The following is a 21,717-nucleotide window of genomic DNA, read 5'->3' as shown; positions in this document are numbered from 1 at the left end:
AGAGGCACTCCATTGGTTTTACAAATGAAGTTCAGATTACTCATCAAGAGGAGTACTACTCTGTCTGTGGAAACAGTTGTATAATGTCTTTTATTAAAGGTGATTTCTAAAGTTTGAAAACCAATGACGTCATCAGGGGATTAAAGTCAGGATATCTCTGCTTCTGCTACTTAAATTGTGACCATTCTTTTTTAAGCTGCCTCTTGTAAATCCCCAAATTAGTGCAATACCTAATCTCTAGAGTGTTTCTTTAATATCAACCAAAAAGCAATTGTTATTTCACTGAAAGCCAAGAATGAACCACAGTAGATCAATATTTTATGATAAAAAAACAGAATAAAAAATAACCTCACAATAAAGAAGACAAAAATTGCCAGGAAAGAGAATGTTGTGAGAATAGGTGATTGAATTTGAAAAAGAGAGCGGAAAAGTTACTGTGAGTGAAGACACCCCAACCATCCCCATTTGTCACCAACGTCTCCACAAAAGCCCCACTTCTCTGAACTCAATGCCCATTCTGCTTGTCAGACACAGACAGAGAGAAGCATCAGGTGTCGCTCCTTTTGAACTTTGCAACCTGACCCCTCTGCTGCCCACTCCTCTCCAAACCCTAATCCCACTGTAAACCAGCAGGTCATTACTCATTCAAAGCTTCCTCTCTGAGGGTTGGCTTACTTTCCTCTCTGTCCTGCTTGCTTCCTGTCTTTGTAGGAACAGACTGTAACAAGAGACAGTTGGTAAATAAATAAATAAAGGCTTTGTTTCCAAAGCACAATTCACAGATTTTATTCATCAAATCATTTGTTATCTGATGATCATTGTTCAGTGTCTGACGTATAAAAGTAAATAATGACCAGTTTTCTCAGTTTATTATAGTTGGTCAAAAATATTTACTTTCACTTTAGCATAATGAAACATTTTGGCTAAAATGCAGCTACATAATAATAAACCAATTACACAAAAAGCCAAGGCACAGAATGACAGCTACCCTGATAATCCTTTAAATTTCGATGATGGGGACCCTATGATGCATATCCTAATCTGACTTCTCAGAATTGACTCAGTCACAAGGATTTTTTTTTTTTTTTAATAGTTTAAGTACTAAATATTAGTAGTGATACTTAGCTGTACTTGTTGTATGGAGTTTGTTGCGTGTGTGCTAGCCGTGGGCTGCAATATGAGCATCTACTGTAAAACTTCTAATAATAACCCAAGCGTTTATTTACTTAAACAACTGAACTCACCCTTCCTTTATTGGGGACAGGCGTTTATTTGGGACAGGCATTTAATTTGTTTAGTGCAAAACTCTTGCTCAGCACAGATGGAAATACTCTCCAACTGTGCTGCTTCTCTTGAGTACTGTTCAACAAATTTGACAACAAACAGCTTACGGTAAATTTCAGGTTGTACTCTTTTCTCTGTTCACTTGAACGTGAACAGCATTTTACGGCAGTCGAAGATTTACGGCAGCCAGCATGCAGACAGTGAGCGACGGACTTCACATGAAAATATTCACAACTCAGATGAATTTTAATGAAACCCTTTGAGCCTTTTGATCGGTGGAGCTTTTACGGACTAAAGGAACAAAGTTGTGAATGAGTTGGCGGTATTGTCACTGGGTTTGAGAAGTTTATTTACTGTGGAGAAAAGAGCCTTGTTATACTTTGGTGTTCATAGTTTCTGTAAAATGAACTGAACAATTGAATTGTGGAGAATCCAACTGATGTAATGATGTGCAGCACGTCCATGTTGACAAAAGTTTGTGTTGTTGATCTAAATGGCTTAAAACTCGCTCAAGTGGGCGACCTGGTGGGTTTTAAGAGGTTTTATATATCAAGATAGTTTCTATAAAATCCAGACCAGGCCTTTATTGGAGAGCTGTGTTTAGTCGCCGAAACGTTTAGCCACACCAGGCTTGTAAATGCAGATCTGTGTCTATTTATTAGAAGTTTTACGGTAGTCATGTTTCACACTGCTCAACTGACATGAATTTCAATATCGATCGTGATGTCTGACATCTATCTCTGCGACTATGGGGACAGTCACTGGATACAAATATTTTAAAGGCATTAGACCACAGTATGCTCCAATTATGCTGTGGATGTTATGATGGATATCCTAATCTGACCGATCACAATGCCTTTTACAGACAAATCAAAAGGAGAGGATGGATGTGAAAGTCACAGATTGGTTCACAGGGAGCTCCAGTGCTGTGGACATTTTTTTCTTTTTAAATGCCAGGTCCAGTTAGATGATGCATGGAATGAGAGGCGAGGCAGCCACACTGAGGGCCATGCTTCCCAGCATCCCTCCCTTTCCCTATTCCCGCCTCGGCGTCCAAGAGCTCAGGCCTCCGGCTGTGTAGCCATGACAACCAAATGAGGTAAATGGTTGCAGGAGAATCCTCATCACGACCACCACCCTCACAGGCCTCTTTGCAGTGGTGCACTAATGTAGTATGTGCAAGTCTTTCTTGCAAGCGATTCCCTGTCAAGTGTTCCTGTTAGGAATCATAAATATCTCCAAAAAGGATTCTTTGCTCATCGTTCTGTGGTGTGTGCCGTGACTCTGCTTTCTTTCTAGCCAACGTAGCATATCCTAAAGGTTAAGGTTGGTTTCATCCTGCGATTCTTTGACATCCGACTTCTTTAGAGAAGCATGGTATCTTGTTAGATTGCCTCACGACAGAACATGACAAAGGAACATAGTGAGAAAAATATGGAAAAATGAATCATTAGCATAAGGGATGAAAAAAGAAACACAAACCTAGAAGTATCTCCTCCACCTTACATGAGCTAAAGAATTTGACAAAGCAAAAAAACAAAACACTGGAGGCAGCCAGGAAAAAAACATTCATGTGCTGAGATAGGATTGAATGTCAATTCATTTTTGCCTGATTTATTACAGATTGTCAAAATACACAAAGCTCTCAATGAAAGAGATTGTCCATGAACAGGCTGGATACTTGTTATGTAAGCGGATGATATTTGATTTTCATTTTTTTTAAGTCTCTAATTTCTCTAACACCCTTTCCAAAAATAGTGCATCCATTTGCATACCTGCAGTGTGATAACAGTGCTGTGTGAAATAACACACTGAGCTGTGTTTACAGATGAGCCGCTCTCATTTGCTGCTGTGACAAGACGAAATCTGTCAACCCCTGGAAATGAGGGGAAGATTAGAGCACATTCTATTGTCATTATTAACACTTTGCAGTAGATATTGCTTAGCTGAGAGTCACATTTCCACATTCTCTGCATGTAAGGCAGCGCTTGTTTAAATAAAAGTATTACTGATCTTTAATATTAAATACTTTTACTTGCCCTGTGCAGGTTGGTCTATATTACAGGTATATGCATGATCTGTGTTGTCTATGTTGACATATTGCATTAATACTAAATGATCATCCAGCTTTTATATCTGTATTTACACACTGATATACATCTGCTTAACAAATACAGACCAGAGGATGGAAAAAAGGGATTTTATTTCCATTTTTTAACCAAACATCAATATACAGCTACACATGATACGGTCTGTTTGACAGTGTCTGTCTGACATTTGGAAATGCATTCAGCTGCAGCAACAGCGTCACACTGTTCTCTGTCATTTAATTTAGATTTGAGCCATTCTGACATTTATCTGACAAAACATAACATGGATTTTGGTATTTTAAGCAATGTCAAGACATACTGTACGAAAGCAGCCACCAGTGTCTCCGCTTTCCAGGTTGCACAATGCCAGAAAATTACTTTGGGGACTGACAGCGTAAATAAATGCTTCATTCTAAAAGGTTGAATAGAAAAATAGACATGAATCTGAACTTTATACTGTAGGTAACTCAACAGTGCATGCTCTAATGTGCTGATATTTGTTACTTAATAAAATGAGTAAGAGAAAGGAAATGGTCATGCTAACATATGCTTCAAGCTAACAGCTAAGCTAACATAATAATTTGTTAATATACAGTAACTACACAGTAGTTGGAAATGATAATGATATGTATAAAAATTCTCCCTCTGATTCCTTGACTAAGGGCCGTCCCTTCAGATATCAATTAGCCAATAAAAAAGCAGTTTCTCATCTCTCCACCTAATATTCACTTTCTTGTGTGACTCACTATTCTTGTATTAAGCATTTAAATGTTTATTTTTATTTTATGAACATGAGAACCTGCTCCTCTCAAGCCAACAATTGGAAACTCAAAATGTTTTTTTTCTTTTTTGTTTGGAGTTCCTAAATGTCCATATCCTCATTTTAACCTACAGTAACTGTGGGCACCTTCACTCTGGCTATAAGGAATATTAGGTGTTCTTCAATATTGACCGAACAGTCATAAGAAAGAAGAATGACTTCAAATATGAAATTCAGTGGCATTACCCTTTAAGACAGTAGGCTAGCAAATCCAATGTTGGAATTGACCATTCGCTAAGCCAAGCCCTCCTTAGTTACCCTTGCTACGCCTGTCAAGCTTTACCATTCTCTTACAGTGATAGTGGTTGCAGATTTAACATAGAAATTTGCAGTAATTTTTGAAACAGTCTTTAATCTACAATTCCACACAGGTGTGAACAAGAGCAGGCTTCTCATTTCTGGCTGACAACCATGGATTTGGTTGGCTGAAAGGATGACTCTCGCCAGCAGATTTGAGAGGTGTTGCTAACTCAAGCTAATGCTAATGCTTGAACTTCTTGAGTCAACTGAGAAGTCTGTCTCCAGCTGACTTTATTGTTTAAATCTGACACGTTTTAAAATGAGAGTCCTGTATGGGGCTTAAACATGTAGGCTACTTAATAGCTGTGTACATGAATAATGCTAAAAGACTGAGGCTAAAGCTACATGTCCCAGGCGTAAGGTACAGGACCTGTAAACTAAGTAACGGCATTGTTTGTGTATGAGAGTGTATAGTTAGCCCCATAGTATAGCTACATAACCCTTGAAGGGTTTGGATGCTTAATATAAAAAAAATGTAGCCTACTTAGAAAAGCAATACAGGTGTTAGGTTTAGGCTAAGCTTTATTGTTCATATTTTGAAACAAAGTGCTTCACTTTCACAAAAGAAGATGATTTGAGGATATGAGGAAAATTTGTGAGTTTGGCAAATATAGTGGTGTCTAACAGTTTGGCTAGAGGTATTGTAGTTAGTAAGCTAGTTAGCTGGACATGCTAATGTTTGCAGCCTACGGTAGAGCAGATAAAGACAAAGTTTAATCAACTTTTGCACACACACATTTGCTTGTTCTAGATTTTTTGAAAGACTACAAAAAAAAAAAAAACACCACTCTCTAAACTCTTGAGACATAGAGTATCGCTCTTCAGAGACCGTTGTACACTGCTTCATTAGTGTGGGCTGGAGAAATCCAAAGCTTGACAGGCCTGCCAACGTGCCTAGTTTACTAAGCCGCTATTGGTCAGTTGCTGTTGCTGGGATGAGGTTTAGCGAAAGATCAATTGGCTGTTGTAGATGAGTATTTCCAATGGACATTCGTCTTCAAAGTGTCCCACATGATTTCAATTCTGGTAAATAGACGACATACATACAGTAGCCTACAAATCTCATGTTAAGGATGTGGCATTTTCAACACATGACGATACACATCAATGAAAACATACTGTGACAATATACAACAACATATGATGCGACACAACCTTTAAAAAGTGTACTAGAATCACTTTAGTTTTTTGTGATATATTTGTGCTTTTATTGATGCTGATACTAATGGAAAATAACAAAAATAAATAAGGCCACATTTACTTGTCATGTCTACAAAGCGTGCTTCACTGCACATTCAGGGTTATGACTTGTTCTAAAGGGACATAGGCGTTTGGAATTCCTTTTTATCTTTTGTTAACCACCCTGAAATGATGACTCTATTTGCTCATGGCTCTTTTTCTATCCTCTGCTTGTTTACATTAAAAAGCTTGACATTCTTTCTGCTTCATGTTTCAATTTCACTGAATTATTCATGCCTTACAAGAATGTGAGAAGCAATGCAACATACCTTAGCTTTGGGGGGGAATAAAATACAAAGAGTCCAGCTTTGAGCATTCCAAGTCCTAATGGAGGAGGATTTAAATATACAGGATGCAAATAACAAACCCGTAACATTTGGGGCGCTGCTTTATTTAATTTATATTATACTGTACTGTCGCTCTTCTGAATGCAGATGCTGTTGATACAGTAAGAGTTTTGATACGACACTTTTCCAGAATCAGCAGTTTTATTAAGGTATTGGAAGATCATTAGTAAAAGGAGTACAAGCTGACTGAGAGTCCATGGTGTATCCATTCTGGATATCATAAACAAAACAAAAGTTGTCTATTTATTCCTCAAGAGACAACCCTCTTGCCCCCCACCCTCATACAATAAATAACTATTTGTTCTGAAGTAAAATAGAGGTTAAAGACTGCCGTGTGTGAAGCGATGTACGACAGCTGGTTTAGTCATAGACAGACTAGAATAAAATGTTTATCTTTGGAGACCATAACTGTTTGACTGAGTACAATATGTGTATACAGAGTGTGATTTGGCTATAGTGTTGCCTTCTGTTAAGCCTAACTCACAAAATAACACACCATCCACAACAAAGTCCTTATATGTCTCCTTCACCTAAACCTAATCTTTGGCAGATGAAGACAAAACCAGTCTACATAGTGTAATTAGGGGCTTGCCAAAATTAGGTTCACCAGATAAAGTGCATTATTTGACACAATAATTCTACATAGACTCTATTTTAATACCGTATTTGCCATAATTTTCAAGATTATATTGTTATTTTAGATATCTGTCTATATCTTTCTACACAGTTCACAGTTATCAATCTAAGGTACGTACAGTACATTCTCTTGATTTATATGTTTGACTGTACATTGTTTTCTTTTGTACATAAATTTGTGATTATATAATGAATATACTGCTGAAACAATGTGTAGACCCACTGGAAACTCTTCCTTCCTACAGTACATCAACTAACTAAAATCTCACCATTGTCCAAATCCTTCTTGTTCAAGTAACACTTCTGCTACTATCTAATTTTACATGCAGAGGGAACAACAGTATTTGCCTTCTCCAGTGCTTGTGAACCATTTTTGAATGTTAGTGAGTGAGGCTGTCCAAAAAAGACATTGTAAATGGCAGGATATACCAGCATATCATCTTATAGGCAGTTAAATACTGAGGTCATTGGTCGGTATGACATCCTTTTTTTATGGGATCGAGCATTCTGCACTACATAGATAAAGCCCCAGTGGAAATCATCTAAAAGTTTGCACTAACTTTGATGTCACTTTACAGGATTTCAAACTCCAGAATTGCATGTCCAATGTGATTACACGTTGAGAAGTTATTGGCTTGTCTAAGACTATCGTGACAGCACTGCAGCAACACTTCTTTTTAAAAAATATTTTTCTCTCTCATTATAAAGGTGTTAACCTTGCATTATTTGTGTAGGCCTACATCATCAAGCCAAGAGCCTCTAGTCATAAAAGAGGACTATAGGCTCTCACAGACAAAAATATGATCTCTATATCTCTACATTTTGTGAGTGGAGCAGGTCACTCGCTAATTATTATTGGGACTTTGGCTCATTCCTTGGGAATGTCCTTCTTTACCATATTTTGGATGTCCATGTGCAAAGAAAACTGCAACGGTACCAGGGCAGGATCCTACCGTTTAACAGTCCTGGATATTCACCAGGGAGGAAGCAGCATGAAACTTGTCACATGTAGCACACACTGTCTGCAGTGTCCTCATTGTTTGAAGTACTTGGACCATGCAGGTCCTTAAAAGTAAATCGTTCTTACTCCTCACTCTCCTCCTCATCCCCCTTGGTGCCTTTACTCCAGCGCTGGAAGCAATGAACAGTTGAAGCCAGGAAGAAGCTTGTCATGATGGCCACCACAGACACTGAGATGCCAGAGAAAATGATTATGAGCAGGTCTGTAAGAGTCAGGGTGGCCTGGCACTCACGGAAGCTGTCCTTAGAGAGCTGTGTCAGAGATACACGTCTGCCATCCATGGGGAGGGAGCACTCCATGCCTTCCACCCCTGCATTGAAAACAGGAAATAAGATTAGGCAGATTTACTAGGCTACTGAACTAGAGATGCAGTGTATGTAATAACACAACTTTTATGAGCTTGGTTAGGGATACACAAAAAGCACAGAGTACAGCTGTGTCTCAGTGCTGAGCGATATACAGCCCATACAAATGAGAGACTCCCCAAATGATCTAAAATTTAAGGTGAGGCATATTTGAGAATTAGACCCATACAGTAGCTCACATAGCACACACTTGCTCAGTGCATGCTTTTAGGTGTCCTGTTTGTACGCAAGACAGTGTTGATTTGTAGAGCATCTGAATTCAACAGAGCAGTGCAGTTCTTTCTGCTGATTTAATAACTGTAAGGACAATCAGAAGTCTTCACTTATGGGTTGAGGTTGCAGTGTTTATACAGTACACCCACCCACACCATGACTGCAGGTTCACTGTGGGAGCAAAGTCGAAATGCTAAGAAACTGTGAAGCACAGTGATACTACATTCTACATTCTATATACGTATCTACTATCTACTGTACAGAACATTTAAAATGATTCCTTTGTGTTGGAGACTTTATTTGTCCTATCGTGGCTGTAGTGTAGTGTAAGCTGCTCTGGATTGTAGGCCGTGTCGTTGCCTCTTACATAAAGACAAATTTTTCTGCATCCTTTGGACATTATTTTGAGAATGAAATAAACATTAATTTAAATCACCTTCATTTCAGCTGACACAACTGCACAAGGCAAACTTCTAAGAATATGCTTCCTAATTAAACATGACTCCTGGTTACATCTCAAAAATGTACTCATATATCAGTAAAGGGCACCGTCTGAGACAGGGGCACCTTGACCAAACTCATCTCAAGATGAAAGCATGATAAATCAGAGAGTGCTGTTCACCGTGTCACTTTCAATAGTTTATTGTACAGACATCATTTAAATGGAAAAGAACAGCGTCTGTGGCTCTCAAGGGCATACGTCTTCCAGTGACTCTTCTTTTCCAACTCCTGATTACATATGAGAATGACACCAGTTCATTAGGGTCAGTTTAAACATGTATATGTTAAAGACTGGCCACTGATACTACCACTGAAACTACAGTACAGAGTGTTCAGTTTCAAATGCTTACAGACTCATTTATTCAACTTGTTTTACCAACAACTTTGTTAACCTTTGAGTTTAATTTGATAAAAGTGCTAATTAGACACTTGCTGTTCCAGGACAATGGGTGATACATATCTCATAACAGACATAGTCTGCAAACACTTCAGAAGATAATATATACAGCCAGTAACTACTTTCCTATTGGCAATGCACTGTATGAAAAACTAGACATATTGATGTGAATGCTAGCTTATAGGTGGGTAGAGCTGAAGCCTTGCAATGTGGGTGGCTACTTTCTACTGATACTGCACATGCAAATGCACACACTTGGCAGTACATCAATTCTGGGTGTTTGCTCAACAGTCAGCACAATTTGCAGCATGTTTTGTTATAATACAAATTGAATTGCTTCTCCTGTGATTGGGTACAATTATGTTCATTCATTAGACTACCTTGATTCTGATTTAATTTGGCATTTAATGTCTGACATTTAAATGTGTCATTAATTGTTATAGCAAAGGGAATAAGTACTAAACTCAACTTAAAATGAAAAACAATCTAATAATGTCCTTTACTAGTCTGTTTATATTTAAAACCGTGTTGTACAGTAAAGAAAATAGCATGAAACAGCTTCAAAAGTATTAAATGACAATGGAAAAATAAATAATGGAAATTTGTGATGGCATGGAATTGGTTTTCATGCTCCTCCGATTAACTCTGTACACTATTAATTAGGTTTGTAACTGAACTCTTTAAGAGCTTGATAAAAACTTGACACTAATCCCTTAATACAAGAAACAGATTCTCATATTTCTTTTAACATTCAATTAGTAGAGGTCACAAGACATACACACACATCAAAATGCCAGTTATAGGGCAGCCATTAAATTATAGTTATGTTTTTTATATAATATATATGCTTGTTTTTGTTGTTGTTCAACATATAACATGTATTTGTCACAGCAGTAGAATTTCTGAAAAGATTATGTCTATATGATACAACAACGGCCTGTGTGACCAAAAACAACAACCTGGAACTGAGTCACAGTACAGTATTCAGGTTCATCGTAATAAAGGAACATGTCACCCAGTGCTATGGTTTGGATCATTTATGTGTTTTTAGTCTTTAGAGGAGAATGAAGATTAATGGCACTGATAAATAAGCTATATCAGGGGTGGGCTACACATGCATTGCTCCTTAGTAGGAAAAATGCATTATTTTTGCTCTTTTTTCAGAGGATTTGTTGATAATAAAAAAATAGAATATCACCAGCATTACCCTTTAAATGTTACTGTTCCTACATGAAAATGTCATCAAGTCCTGCTTTGGTAATTTTGTTTGGGAGTATAATTCACACCTCATTAATGGATGTAACTTGTTTAATCCAAATTTGTCTCCTTTTTTTTTATAAATTGCCGGCACTTCTCTTATCACAGCATACACACAGGCCATACCCAGGCTTCCAAGAACCGTAGCACAAATGCATGTTGGACAAGCTCCACAGAAAACTCAAGTAGCCTTGAATCAGGAGCAGATGAAGTGAGTCAGAAGCAAACCCAGCAACAAGAATCAGGCTCCAAACTGATTAGGAGCCAATAACAACAATCCTGTTGGCGCCAAAAAGAGCATGCCAGTTCCTGGCATGATTCATTCTAAGGCATGTCTACCGTATGTTGAAGGAATCAGAGATCAAAACAAATTCAAAGCCTACTGCATGTAAGAAAACTGCTCAGTCTGAGTAACATGCAAGTCTACGGAAGAGGCAATACTGACCTGCTGGCTTCTGGCCTTACAAGTAAGTGTATAATACATGTAGAGATGGTAAATCTCATCTGTGAGAGTTATAAACTGAAAATGTTTTGTTTTGTTTTAAATATAATATTCTAAGAATTGTGTTGCATAACTATGTCATATGACTCACACTTGAAAAGCATCAGTTCAGTTTCCAAATTACACTTTGACTCAGCAGGGCAGAGTTTTTTTTTTTTTTACTGTAACATTTCTAGCTTCTCTCCCAGCATTTTGTGAATGGCAGTGGTTGGATCTTGGATTATGTAAACATGCAGTATGTGGTTTGTCATAATAATACAGTGTTTTGAAATTAGCAATAATTTCAAATTGTTGCAATATAAGGAAGCCTTTGCTTTTGATTTTGTACAAAACTAATCCTTCCAATAAATGTCTGACTGTTAAATACTGAATCATAAGCAACAGAGAACGGAATAAAACTTTGGCATTCAGACAGAGGCAGACACAAACAGAATGCACTGACCTTGTTCAACAGCAGTTTAAGTGAAAAAAAAAAATCCCCTTTAGTGTCATTGGCACACATCTTACTAAAGACAAAGAAACTTCCAAAATGTAGAAATCCAATATATTGAAGTGCCTGTCCTGTCTGTTTGTGCCGGAGATAAATGGATGATGTTTATATTCATAGAGCACAAATTGCATGACAAAGTAACCCATCACCTCAGAGACTTGGCCTTTGCCTTTCAGACTGTTGTGTCTGGTGTTGCCTGTCCTAGATGTTTGATTAAAAAGATTTTAGACTGAAATTACCAGGTAAACACATGCCCCTGCAGAAGTTACAGGATTATTACAATTATCGGGAGTTAGTGAACAAACCAATGGTGAACAGTAACACAAAATTTTATTCTTTATATTGGTAATCTTAAATTTTTTTTTATATTAGTCTAAATATGTGGGTGCACCATACAATACCAAAACCTACATATCATCATATATCTGTCATTTATTTTAATAAAAATGGGCATTGTATGTGCTCTTCAATAACATGCACAGGATTTGCAATAGTAGCTTTCCACTGGAGCCACACAGTTGCAGTTAAGAACTAAAATTACACAATAGGGCACACAGACGTATTACACTGTCTGACAAAAGGGATAATTACTGAACAGCTGTGGTATTTGGCCAAAGCTGGAATCTTCTGGAACAAACATGATAATTATAGTTTCTCAGTATTATAAGTTTGTCTGAGACAAAAAGTGCACATCTTTCACTGACAGAGGATGTCCAGACTCAGTGAATGTGACCTCAGATTAGATGTGTGGGAAACTGAAACCTGAGTCTGCTCCCTTAATTTATTGACCGTGAGCTGATTTATGTCAAGCAAACATATAGCATACTACAGCTTAAAAACTCCAACAGCACTGAGAAAGCTTATGTCAAATTCACAATATGTTTGACACTTATCCACTTAGCAGAGAAAACTATAAGAAAGTCAACAAACCAGTGGCAAAAGGACTGCAGTAAAAATAAGCTGATTAAAAAGGAACTAATCACTTTTTGCTGGTATCTGGTTTCACCTGTTAACAAACCACGGCAAATATGTCACACAATAAAAATAGCAAATGTATGCACAATTTGAATTTACTTTGAAATCACAAGGCTATCAATGAGGGTACTACTACTGTATCATATAATATTGTGTGCAAGTCCTGTGTTTGTTTGCTAAGGGACACCTACAGTGTCATATTTAGAAGTGGAGGGCCACTGAGCTAGTGGCATTGTTTGACAAGTTGGAAGACCAAGCTGGACTCAGTATGAGCTACCTGGAAAGCAATGCATCAAGTGTGAGCTCTACCTATTGCTCCAATTACTCTGAAACTCCAATAGTCTGAAACATGTCCCTTTGGAACTGAAAACAAGCACCCTTTGGTACGAAGGCCCATTGCTCTGAAAATACCAAACACTCCAAAGTGTGGTTTTCACACCTAGGCAAGGCACAACATGACTCTGTCACAGTATACTCTAGCGCAGTTAAGTTGGCTATAATAAATATTCAATGTCAGACTTTCAAAACAAAGTGCTGAGAAATATGTCAGGTGATGGCTGCAGCTTGGTTAGATTTCATCACCAAAAATACTTTAGGAAAAGATCATGGTTTGGATTCAAATAAAATCATCCCAAAGAGTGTAATACACACACTGGTCCACCATGTACTTTTCACACCTAGACGAAGCAAAATGTGACACTGACACAGTGAAACTGCAGGGAGAATGTGTATTTTTGGGGCAATGGTCCTTTGGGGAATAGGCATTTGTATTTGAGATAATGGGCTGGCAGACAAATGGGCTTTCAGTCCAAAGAGACATTATCCAGACTATTGGGGTTTCGGAATTATGGGTCGTTGAGACAATGGCATGGCACCATAAATGTAAGTATTCACATCACCTGCTGTTTAACACAAGGCCAAGAGTTTACATTAAAACATTGGTGGAGACATAACCACGGAAAGACAGTTTACAATAGTCTCCAGTCTCATGGGGATGGGATAGAAACTAATTTTGTTTGGTGCTTATACCTATAACTTGATTTGGTACCAATTTTATTCAATGCCATTCTGTTTAGCAATTCTGTGTATGGAACTACAGTTGCAGACTGGAGTCTGTGATTTGATGGCCAAGGATTATAAGAATGGGTCAAATGCAGGTTAAACATGGGCTTGTGGGTTTCATGTAAGACGAAATCTCTTCACCAAAACCTATAATTAAAGCTGTGAACATTAATTTAATTGACATCCCAACCCACCTACTGTGGCAGCAAAAACCTTGGTACATAAATAATAATTTACAACAGAATAATTTAGTAAAAGAAAAATAAAAGAATTACATAATTCAGCATATTAAAGGACATTATAAAGTCCTCCACAAGTATCTCAATGGATGACATTACTAATCAAGAGACCATTTTTAATAAAACCTACACGTACGGTGGGGTCAATATCAGCTTCATAAATGGGTTAGCTGATACAGTACAATTTCTGGAGTTCATAAATTATCCCAAACACCACTAAGATTACAAAAAAGTGTGTCTGGAGCAGGCTGCCATACGATGATGTAACACAAATCATACCATTACACTATCAGGTATGTCCGGCCACACAGCTATGTTACATTCCTGGTGCAGAGAGTTGATGGATTACATTTAGGATTACAGCCAGCCGTGGGGATAGGCTATCTGCTGTCTCAGTTGTGATTGATCTACCTAGCTGTGACAGACTGATATTGGATGCTTGTGTTATCCTCCCTCCCTCAACACCACACTGTCTGTCCAGATTGATCTCTGCACCACTAGCAAAGGCAAAATCCCCACAATCTTACATCTGCAGACTCCTACAGGAGTTGGCATTCATGCTAAAGTCTTCACTCCTTCCCAAACCAGCAGTGTCTAGACAGTCCTCCTAAATAATCCGGTTGTGATAATAGCTCACAAAACTGTCCCCTCCCTACTTTATTAGATTAGATGGATCTTCCTCTCAAGTCCAATTCTCAGTTTATGTAAAAAGAACCAGGCCAACATAATTACAGTGAGATTGAAGAATTATTCAGTTGCGATCAGAGGAGGAGCATGAGGGAAGTCTCAAGGAAAAATATGACAGATTGATACAAGAAGAGGCCAAGAGTGGGAGTTAGAGAGGAACAGAGTGGAGAATGTGTGTTATGAATGCACAAAATGACAAGCATTCATGTGACAGTGGGGCGAGGGTGAATCATTCAGGAGGGGATTCCTTCTGCGTGGAGACTCACTGACATCACTGCGCCATGAGTATATTCAGAATATCTCATCACAAAAAGCACAGATTCACACATAGAAATGTTATATTCCCCCAATATAAGAGATGATTAAAAGTGAGAATATAGTAGAAGTCTTTTCACTTTTCCATTACAATAAAAAGCAGTTTGTCCACGGTCACAATTCATTATAATTCTAAACAGTCATGCAGGCAATTCATGCTTCACACACGACCGCACACAGGCAGACACAGGCAGACACAGGCAGAAAGGAAAGTATCCATCATGCACGACGCTGCACACTGCCAGTGAAATAATGCTTTCGGCTTTTCACCTTTTATTTCTGACACCGGCAGATTATCCCTTTCTGCTTCTGTACATGCAGCAGCTGATGTCATCCCACTGTGTAATTCTGTCCACCTTTTCACACTCGGCTCTCTCTTGCCAGTGCTCGCTGTCTCACACATCTCAACTTTAAATAAACATTAAATTAGGCCAAGATAAAAGAAGCTGTCAGCCTGTGTTAATGGAATAGATATTTTTTCATCACATAGTAAAGATAGTAAGTAGTGTCGTGTGGGGCAGTATGGAATCATGTGTGTGCTTTGTAGCGCTGGTCAATGGCATCACATTTTCAGACCTGCTTGTGCAGTGTGATAACAGGTCTCTGGGGAGCAACACGATAGGCTGCGAAGGAAAATTCAGACTTCGACCCTGTCACATGAACTGGTACTTTGTAGTGAAACTGTTCAGGTCATGTCTAGTGTTGATAGCAATGCCACGATGGGCTTCAGCCTCTATCTCTCATGGGAGTTGGCTTGCCCTGCCCTGTAGGCAGCTCTGGCTCCAATTACCCTGGCCAATGTGCCGTAGAACTGTGTCACTCTGAATTATATATGGTCTTTGTTCATCCTTAACCCAAGAGCACTGGAGACAGCAGTGGATCATGTTTACACTCATCCCTCCATTAAAACATTTATGAACCTGATTGGTGTCTAAAAAACCATAAATGGTAACAAAAAAGAAAAGCAGAAGAATGCAGACTGCTATAAGTGTGTCTGTCTGATCGCTTGCAGCTCAAAATGAATATTTAGCAACATGTAGGACACAAAACACAGCCATGTGGAAAGAGATCTGTTTTTTTCTCTCCTAACCCCACTTTAAATTTTTAAGCATCTTCCACCCACTCATCATGCTGACCTGCAGTAATCAAAGTTATGCAAACAGAAAAGTGTGCTGCTTTGTGAACTTGAAATCACAGGGGAAATCAAGATGTGGAAAATGGAATGGGAATTGGGTTTACAGCATGGGCTCCGCAGCTGCTAGATTATGCAGGCCATCACAGAGGGAACCACGGATATCTCAGGATGACTTCTAAAATAGCAGCGCAGTTTTGTCATATTTTATTGACTTTTTCTAATTTACATTAAGTGCCATTTTCTTTTACAGTTTTATGAAAGTCATGACTGCTTAATACTAATACGCATTGACGTTTAGTCAGTGAATCAAAACTCTAGGCCTGTGATGTCATCAGCCTAATTAATGCTTCTGAGGAATCTGCAGGCACACCTCGTTTTAGCTGATTAGCTGATTCCCAACACCTATACTTTGTCGTTTACTTTGTCCAGAAGTAAAACCCAACGCTTGAAAGAGCAAACATACCTCTATCATACATATACACTTATACTTTTCTTAATAAACCTGTCTTGCAGATAATATAGAGGAAATTAATGTAATATTTTGTGCTAACGGAAAATGATAAAAGATGTAGGCCAACTGACATCAGAAACTACTGCCATTTAATACTTTTACTTAGTATTTGTTTTCTAAATTGTTTCTGGAGCCATTATTCACAACTTTTGCTTACTTTTTAACACTCAAAACTCAAGCAGATTATTTACTGACAACTTTGAGTGTCAGTTTGGACACACTGTATACTGAAAAAGTATTAGAATTAGTATATAGTGTAAAAGGCCACGACACATACATTTTAAATAGCAATTTTCTGAGTCTGTAACTGATTTGTTGTATGATGAAACAGACATGAGTATGCAACACCAACACGGATGGAAAAAACACACTGATGTACAATTTAAAAAGTAATTTCTGTCTCTGTAATTGATTTTCTCAATGATGAATGAGATATTAAGTGAAAACACCCACACTGATGATGGTTGTTCGAGTTGATACATATTGTAAAGCTTATCAAATCAACCTCATTCACTAATGAGTGTCCATCTGTTATTGTGCAACCACTTCCAGCATAGCGTTCCAGGGAATAGGTCATCATATTTTTCCATGATCAAGAGCTCAGTCATTAGGATCGGCAGTATGATGCATGCATGTGTGAACTGCATGTTTGTAAATCCAACTCTCTATAATCCTCCCTGCTACTTTGTGTTTGTTCAACTGTAATCTCTACAACACTACACAGTACACTGGTACACAGTAGTACTCAATGCAAGTTCATAGTAGTGGACTGTCTACGGGAAATATTTGTTAAAAAAAAAAGGTAGTTCAAACATGTGGTTACAACTTTCTTTTTGATAAGCTGGTCTAAAACTCATTACATTTAGTTCAGGTTAGTATAAAGTTCTTGTTGTGACGGATTGCTCTTTTAAAATGGATTAACACGTTACAAATATAAGCATAAAGACACATGTACTATATCCCGCAGTAAGAAAAACAAAGTAAACTCTTCTGTAAATTATACTGAAAGGAAGAGGATATTTTCAGTTCATTGAAACATCTTTTTGTCCTCTCTGACCTGTTACAGAACTAATTTGCATTGTCTTACATGAGAAGAGCCCAATTATTCCTTTTGCTAAAATGTTATTTGTCATCCAATCCTCCAGCATTATTAGCATTACAAAGTACATTCCAGACACATTTTATTGGCCAAAGACAATGTTAAAAAATAATACAAAACACCAAATGTAGACCACTTTAGATATCCCACACAAATAATCATGTATGTGTATGTGTTCTGTCCAAGTCAGTGGACTCGTCTCTGGGGTCATAAAGCAAACACTCACTGATGGAGATGTAAGAGCTGCATATGAGGTGAGATACGCATTACTAACTCAATTTGAGTGTGCATATGCAATGGGGCCAGTTGGCAGCCATGCCAGCAGCTTGGCCAGGTCTTTGGCTTCTTCTTTGTTGTTGATGTCTGCCTGGCCAGCACTACTAATGCAATTCATTAGGCCTTGCAGTTGACAACACTTAGAACTTGTGATTAATGCATTCGTAGCTTCCTACTAAGGGGAATTAGGTATTCTTGCCAGTTTATCAACTTTGCTTCCTCACAGGCCCAAACTTGTCTGTTTCTGGGGCAAATGTAGACAGACCAGAGAGAAAAGCAGAAGTATCAATAGCAGGGTACACCATGGCCTGAATGTATATAAGTTTGCTTTTGTGAGTTGTCAGCAGTTTTAAAAAGCCAGACAGTTTTTAGGGGAGCTGAGTTAAAGCTTTTGCCTGCCAGATCCCAACTGGGACTTTGTAAGTAGAAAAATGATCTTTTGCATATATGACATATTACAATATACACATCAGAGGCTTTGATGTCGAACAACTTTCATGAGGTTAGGTTGGCTATCAGCTTTGCTTGAATTCTGGGTTTTATATCTGGTCCACAGTCATTTCTCTATCTATCTATAAAACAAACATATCTTGAATCAGAATATTTGGGCCATTGCTATTCATCCTTTGTATATCTTTTTGTATACATAGGTCAACGCTTCACAACCTTGGAACAGTGACAGAAATAAATGTTCCAACACCTTATCTGCACACCTTTATACATAACACCCTGTACCTGAACATTATGTACTGTATTTAAAAAATGAATTATGTTTTATAAAATACACCTTGTACAGCCTCGGGCACATGTCACAACACCCCGAGCCACGTTCATATTAAATTCTCAGATTAAGACAAAATCGTGTAATGCGTGAAATCTACACTCTGATCTGAATATGATAACAGCACGAGTTACTAGTCATGTGTGGCTGATCTGTTTATTTTTGCCTCCTCTGCTCCCACGTGCTGGCTTGTACTTACGAGATAACTGCTGTCTGAGTCCTTCGTAAGGACATTAGTAGTAATATACATATGGCTGACCTTGAGTAAAACATTTATGGTTCCCTCAGAATAAAACATTATGATTTGTTGAGGAATAAATTACTTCTGACAGATGTTGTTGTAGATATCCCATACAGTCCACTTTATTAACACAGATTTGAACAATTGTGATGGTTTGTGTTTTACAGAGGGCGGATATCGCAACTCCCTTGAATCCAGTAGATGTTTGATTACTGAGACCAAAAAGCCCTTGTAAGCAGATCTTCCTCACGGTAAAATGCCTTTAAAGGTTCGTGGTGATCCTGTGTCTTGTGATGTTCTTCAGATATGCAAGCACACATTCAATCACATCCTTGCACACTCAAACACACCAAAACTTCAGCTCTGTTATCTAACTCAATCCTCCAGGCTGAATCACAGTGGTAGACAGACTCTTTAGTATGGGCCTTAAAATGGATAGAGCGATAAACACAGGAATCAGAAAAGGAGGTTGGTTTTTTTATTGGTGTTAATGATACAAATCATTGATAATATTGCTGAATTATAGTGTCCACCAAATGGCAAGTATTATATAAATAAGTATTATATAAATATAAGCTGCAAATTGATCGATTTCACTACCACGCAGGATAGAGGTCATTGCTCAGTTTATAAGCATGTGGAACCAGAGAACCTGCAAGCTAAAAATCTTAGTACGAGTTGTCTTATTTCTTTTTCACATTGGACAACACTGCATTTTGAGTAGGTGTCTTATTTTAAATATTTTAATTAATCAAAATTCCAAAACGAAGCATCCTTGTAGTTTTCACTTCAAAACAAGAGCTATTGTCTCATATTACATACTCAGTCTCACACATTATATTCTATGGGAGTGGAAGAAGAAAGAGATAAAATTAGAACAAGGGAGAGGGAGGGGGTTCCCTCTCCTACAGGGAAAACATAAATAGACTGAAGCAGTGTTATGGCAATGGATTTGCAATGATACTGTTGTATGTTGTGCTCAGATATGTTTTATTTGGGTCAAGCACATGGAAAGCAAATGGTTCTGAACCTGCCACTTACCGTTAGGAAGCTTGTGACTGTTCTCCATCAGCCATGCAAACAGGCTGGCAAAGTTGCAGTTGCACACCCAGGGGTTGCCCTCTAGCCTCACCACCCGCAGGGAGGGCAACTGACTGAGTGCCCCCACCTTAAGGGTAGAAAGTGCATTACGTTCCAGTTCCAGTTCTCTCAGAGAGGTGAGGCCCAGGAAAGCCTCCTCATTCACCATGCTCAGATATGGGTTGTTGCCCAGGCGTAGTTTGATCAGGCTCCGGGACTCCCCAAATGTCCCCTTAGGGATTTCAGTCAGATTGTTGCTGCCCAGGTCCAGAAAGACCAGCCTGGAAGTGGTGCTGAGAGTCCCGGGTTCTATGTGGGAGAGGGAGTTGTTCCGGAGGTCCAGGTAAACCAAGTCACTGTACAGAACCAGGAAGTCTGAGGGGATGCGGGGTATCCAGTTGTCAGCCAGTAAAAGTCTGCGCACATCCAGGGGGATCTCATCGGGTAGACGGGTCAGCCCACGGCCGCTGCAGTCCACAGTGTGAGGATCTGGGCACAGGCAGGTTGCTGGGCAGTTTTCCCCCCGGGTCCATAAGACAGAGGGCAGCAAGATGAGGATAAGTTGGAGCCAGCAGACACATGGCAACATGGTCAAGAGGGTGAAATGAATTATGGGGGAAAGAGGCTTGGGGTAAGGGCGAATAGGAGAGGGTGGGTGGGGGTAGAGAACAAGAGGGTGAGGGTCAGAGGGCAGGAGATCAGGACAAGGGAGGGAAAGGGGAAAGTGAAAGGGGGTGAATGGGGATCAATCCTCGTGAAGGAACATCCTGCCGTTGTAGAGATGGAAATCTGGAAGGGCTCAGGAATTGTGAGGTGGCAGAGGAGCGGCAAAAACTGTTTTCCAGTAGATCATGTAGCAAGCTGCTTGCATAGAACAACAGACTGCCTGCTTTGTAGGAGCAAAGAGAGGGAGATAGTAAGCAGTAGGGAGCGGGAGAGCAAGAAAGACGGAGCTTAACAGAGAGGGGAGGGTAGCTTAAGAGAGGTAAATAGACACGAGCGAGCTGGGAGTGATGAGAAGCCGGGGGCACAGACAAGGGAGAGGGGGGTTGAGGAGGGGGCTCTGTCCGCCACGCTACCCCACAGTTGATCTGGCGGCGGTGACAGACAAAGACAATAAGGTCTCTGACACAAAAGGATATATGAAGCTGTGATTCAAGCATGACAAGCAAAGAGTAACATAATTGCATCCCTCCATTAGTCCCAGGTCTCCGTGTTGAAAAGCCTGACGGTGTGAAACAAGAGAGAGAGAAGCTCACGGTACATCGCTCAAGTGTGTTGTAAGGCTGTCCCCCCTTATTATTCCCTCTCTATCTCCCAATGCCCTGCAACATCAACAACGCTGTGTTGCTGTGCAGAGAGAATCCAAATGTCCAGGCAGAAGCCTCATGCATGTAGATCGCAGTGCTGCTGAGCTGCACACAGCCATGCCAATCCAATGTCTGCCTCTGAATCTACCACGGTTTATCTCATGCCCTCTCCCCTCTCCCTATTTCCAGGGAGGCGTGCCTGAACCACGCTGTCAACATGTGATGTCACTTCCTATAGTGAGAAGAAATGACGATGAGTATCTGGAAAAATCAGAAACACAGAAGACATTTATGATGCTGTTCAATTATTTTAAAGCATACTTATGATACTGTTAGTTTATTTTCTTACATATTTAATACATATATATTACATTCTGCTGCATGTCCTTAAACAAAATATAAACAATCATTTATTTTTTTAGGAAAATGTACATTCTCATTTCCTTCCATATATTTATATCTAATCTTTTCACCTGCTTTGTAATCCTTTGTGCTTTGACAGTAAGCCTCACTGGTTTGACCGTTTTAAAGACTATCTTGTTAA

The 21,717-nt window shown here is 39.0% G+C and overlaps 1 protein-coding gene across 1 annotated transcript; it reads right to left on the bottom strand.

Annotated features, from left to right (window-relative positions):
• Positions 1-3,468: 3,468 nt before the first annotated feature.
• Positions 3,469-21,356, bottom strand: lrrc38b (leucine rich repeat containing 38b). Its single transcript, XM_051414652.1, has 2 exons — positions 19,825-21,356; positions 3,469-8,047 (listed from the first exon to the last, which is right to left on the bottom strand). The coding sequence occupies exons 1-2, from the start codon at positions 20,450-20,452 to the stop codon at positions 7,800-7,802; spliced, it is 876 nt and encodes a 291-aa protein (XP_051270612.1). The 5' UTR covers positions 20,453-21,356; the 3' UTR covers positions 3,469-7,799.
• Positions 21,357-21,717: the final 361 nt, after the last annotated feature.

The sequence above is a fragment of the Dicentrarchus labrax genome, unplaced genomic scaffold (assembly GCF_905237075.1).
Source record: "Dicentrarchus labrax unplaced genomic scaffold, dlabrax2021, whole genome shotgun sequence".
NCBI lineage: Eukaryota > Metazoa > Chordata > Actinopteri > Moronidae > Dicentrarchus > Dicentrarchus labrax.
This window is presented reverse-complemented; position numbering and strand designations above follow the sequence as displayed.

Coding starts and splice junctions, on each gene's coding strand:
- lrrc38b (XM_051414652.1), bottom strand. CDS start 20,452: ATGTTGCCATGTGTCTGCTGGCTCCAACTTATCCTCATCTTGCTGCCC. Junction 8,048..19,824: donor CAGTCACAAGCTTCCTAACG/GTAAGTGGCAGG, acceptor TTTTCAATGCAG/GGGTGGAAGGCATGGAGTGC.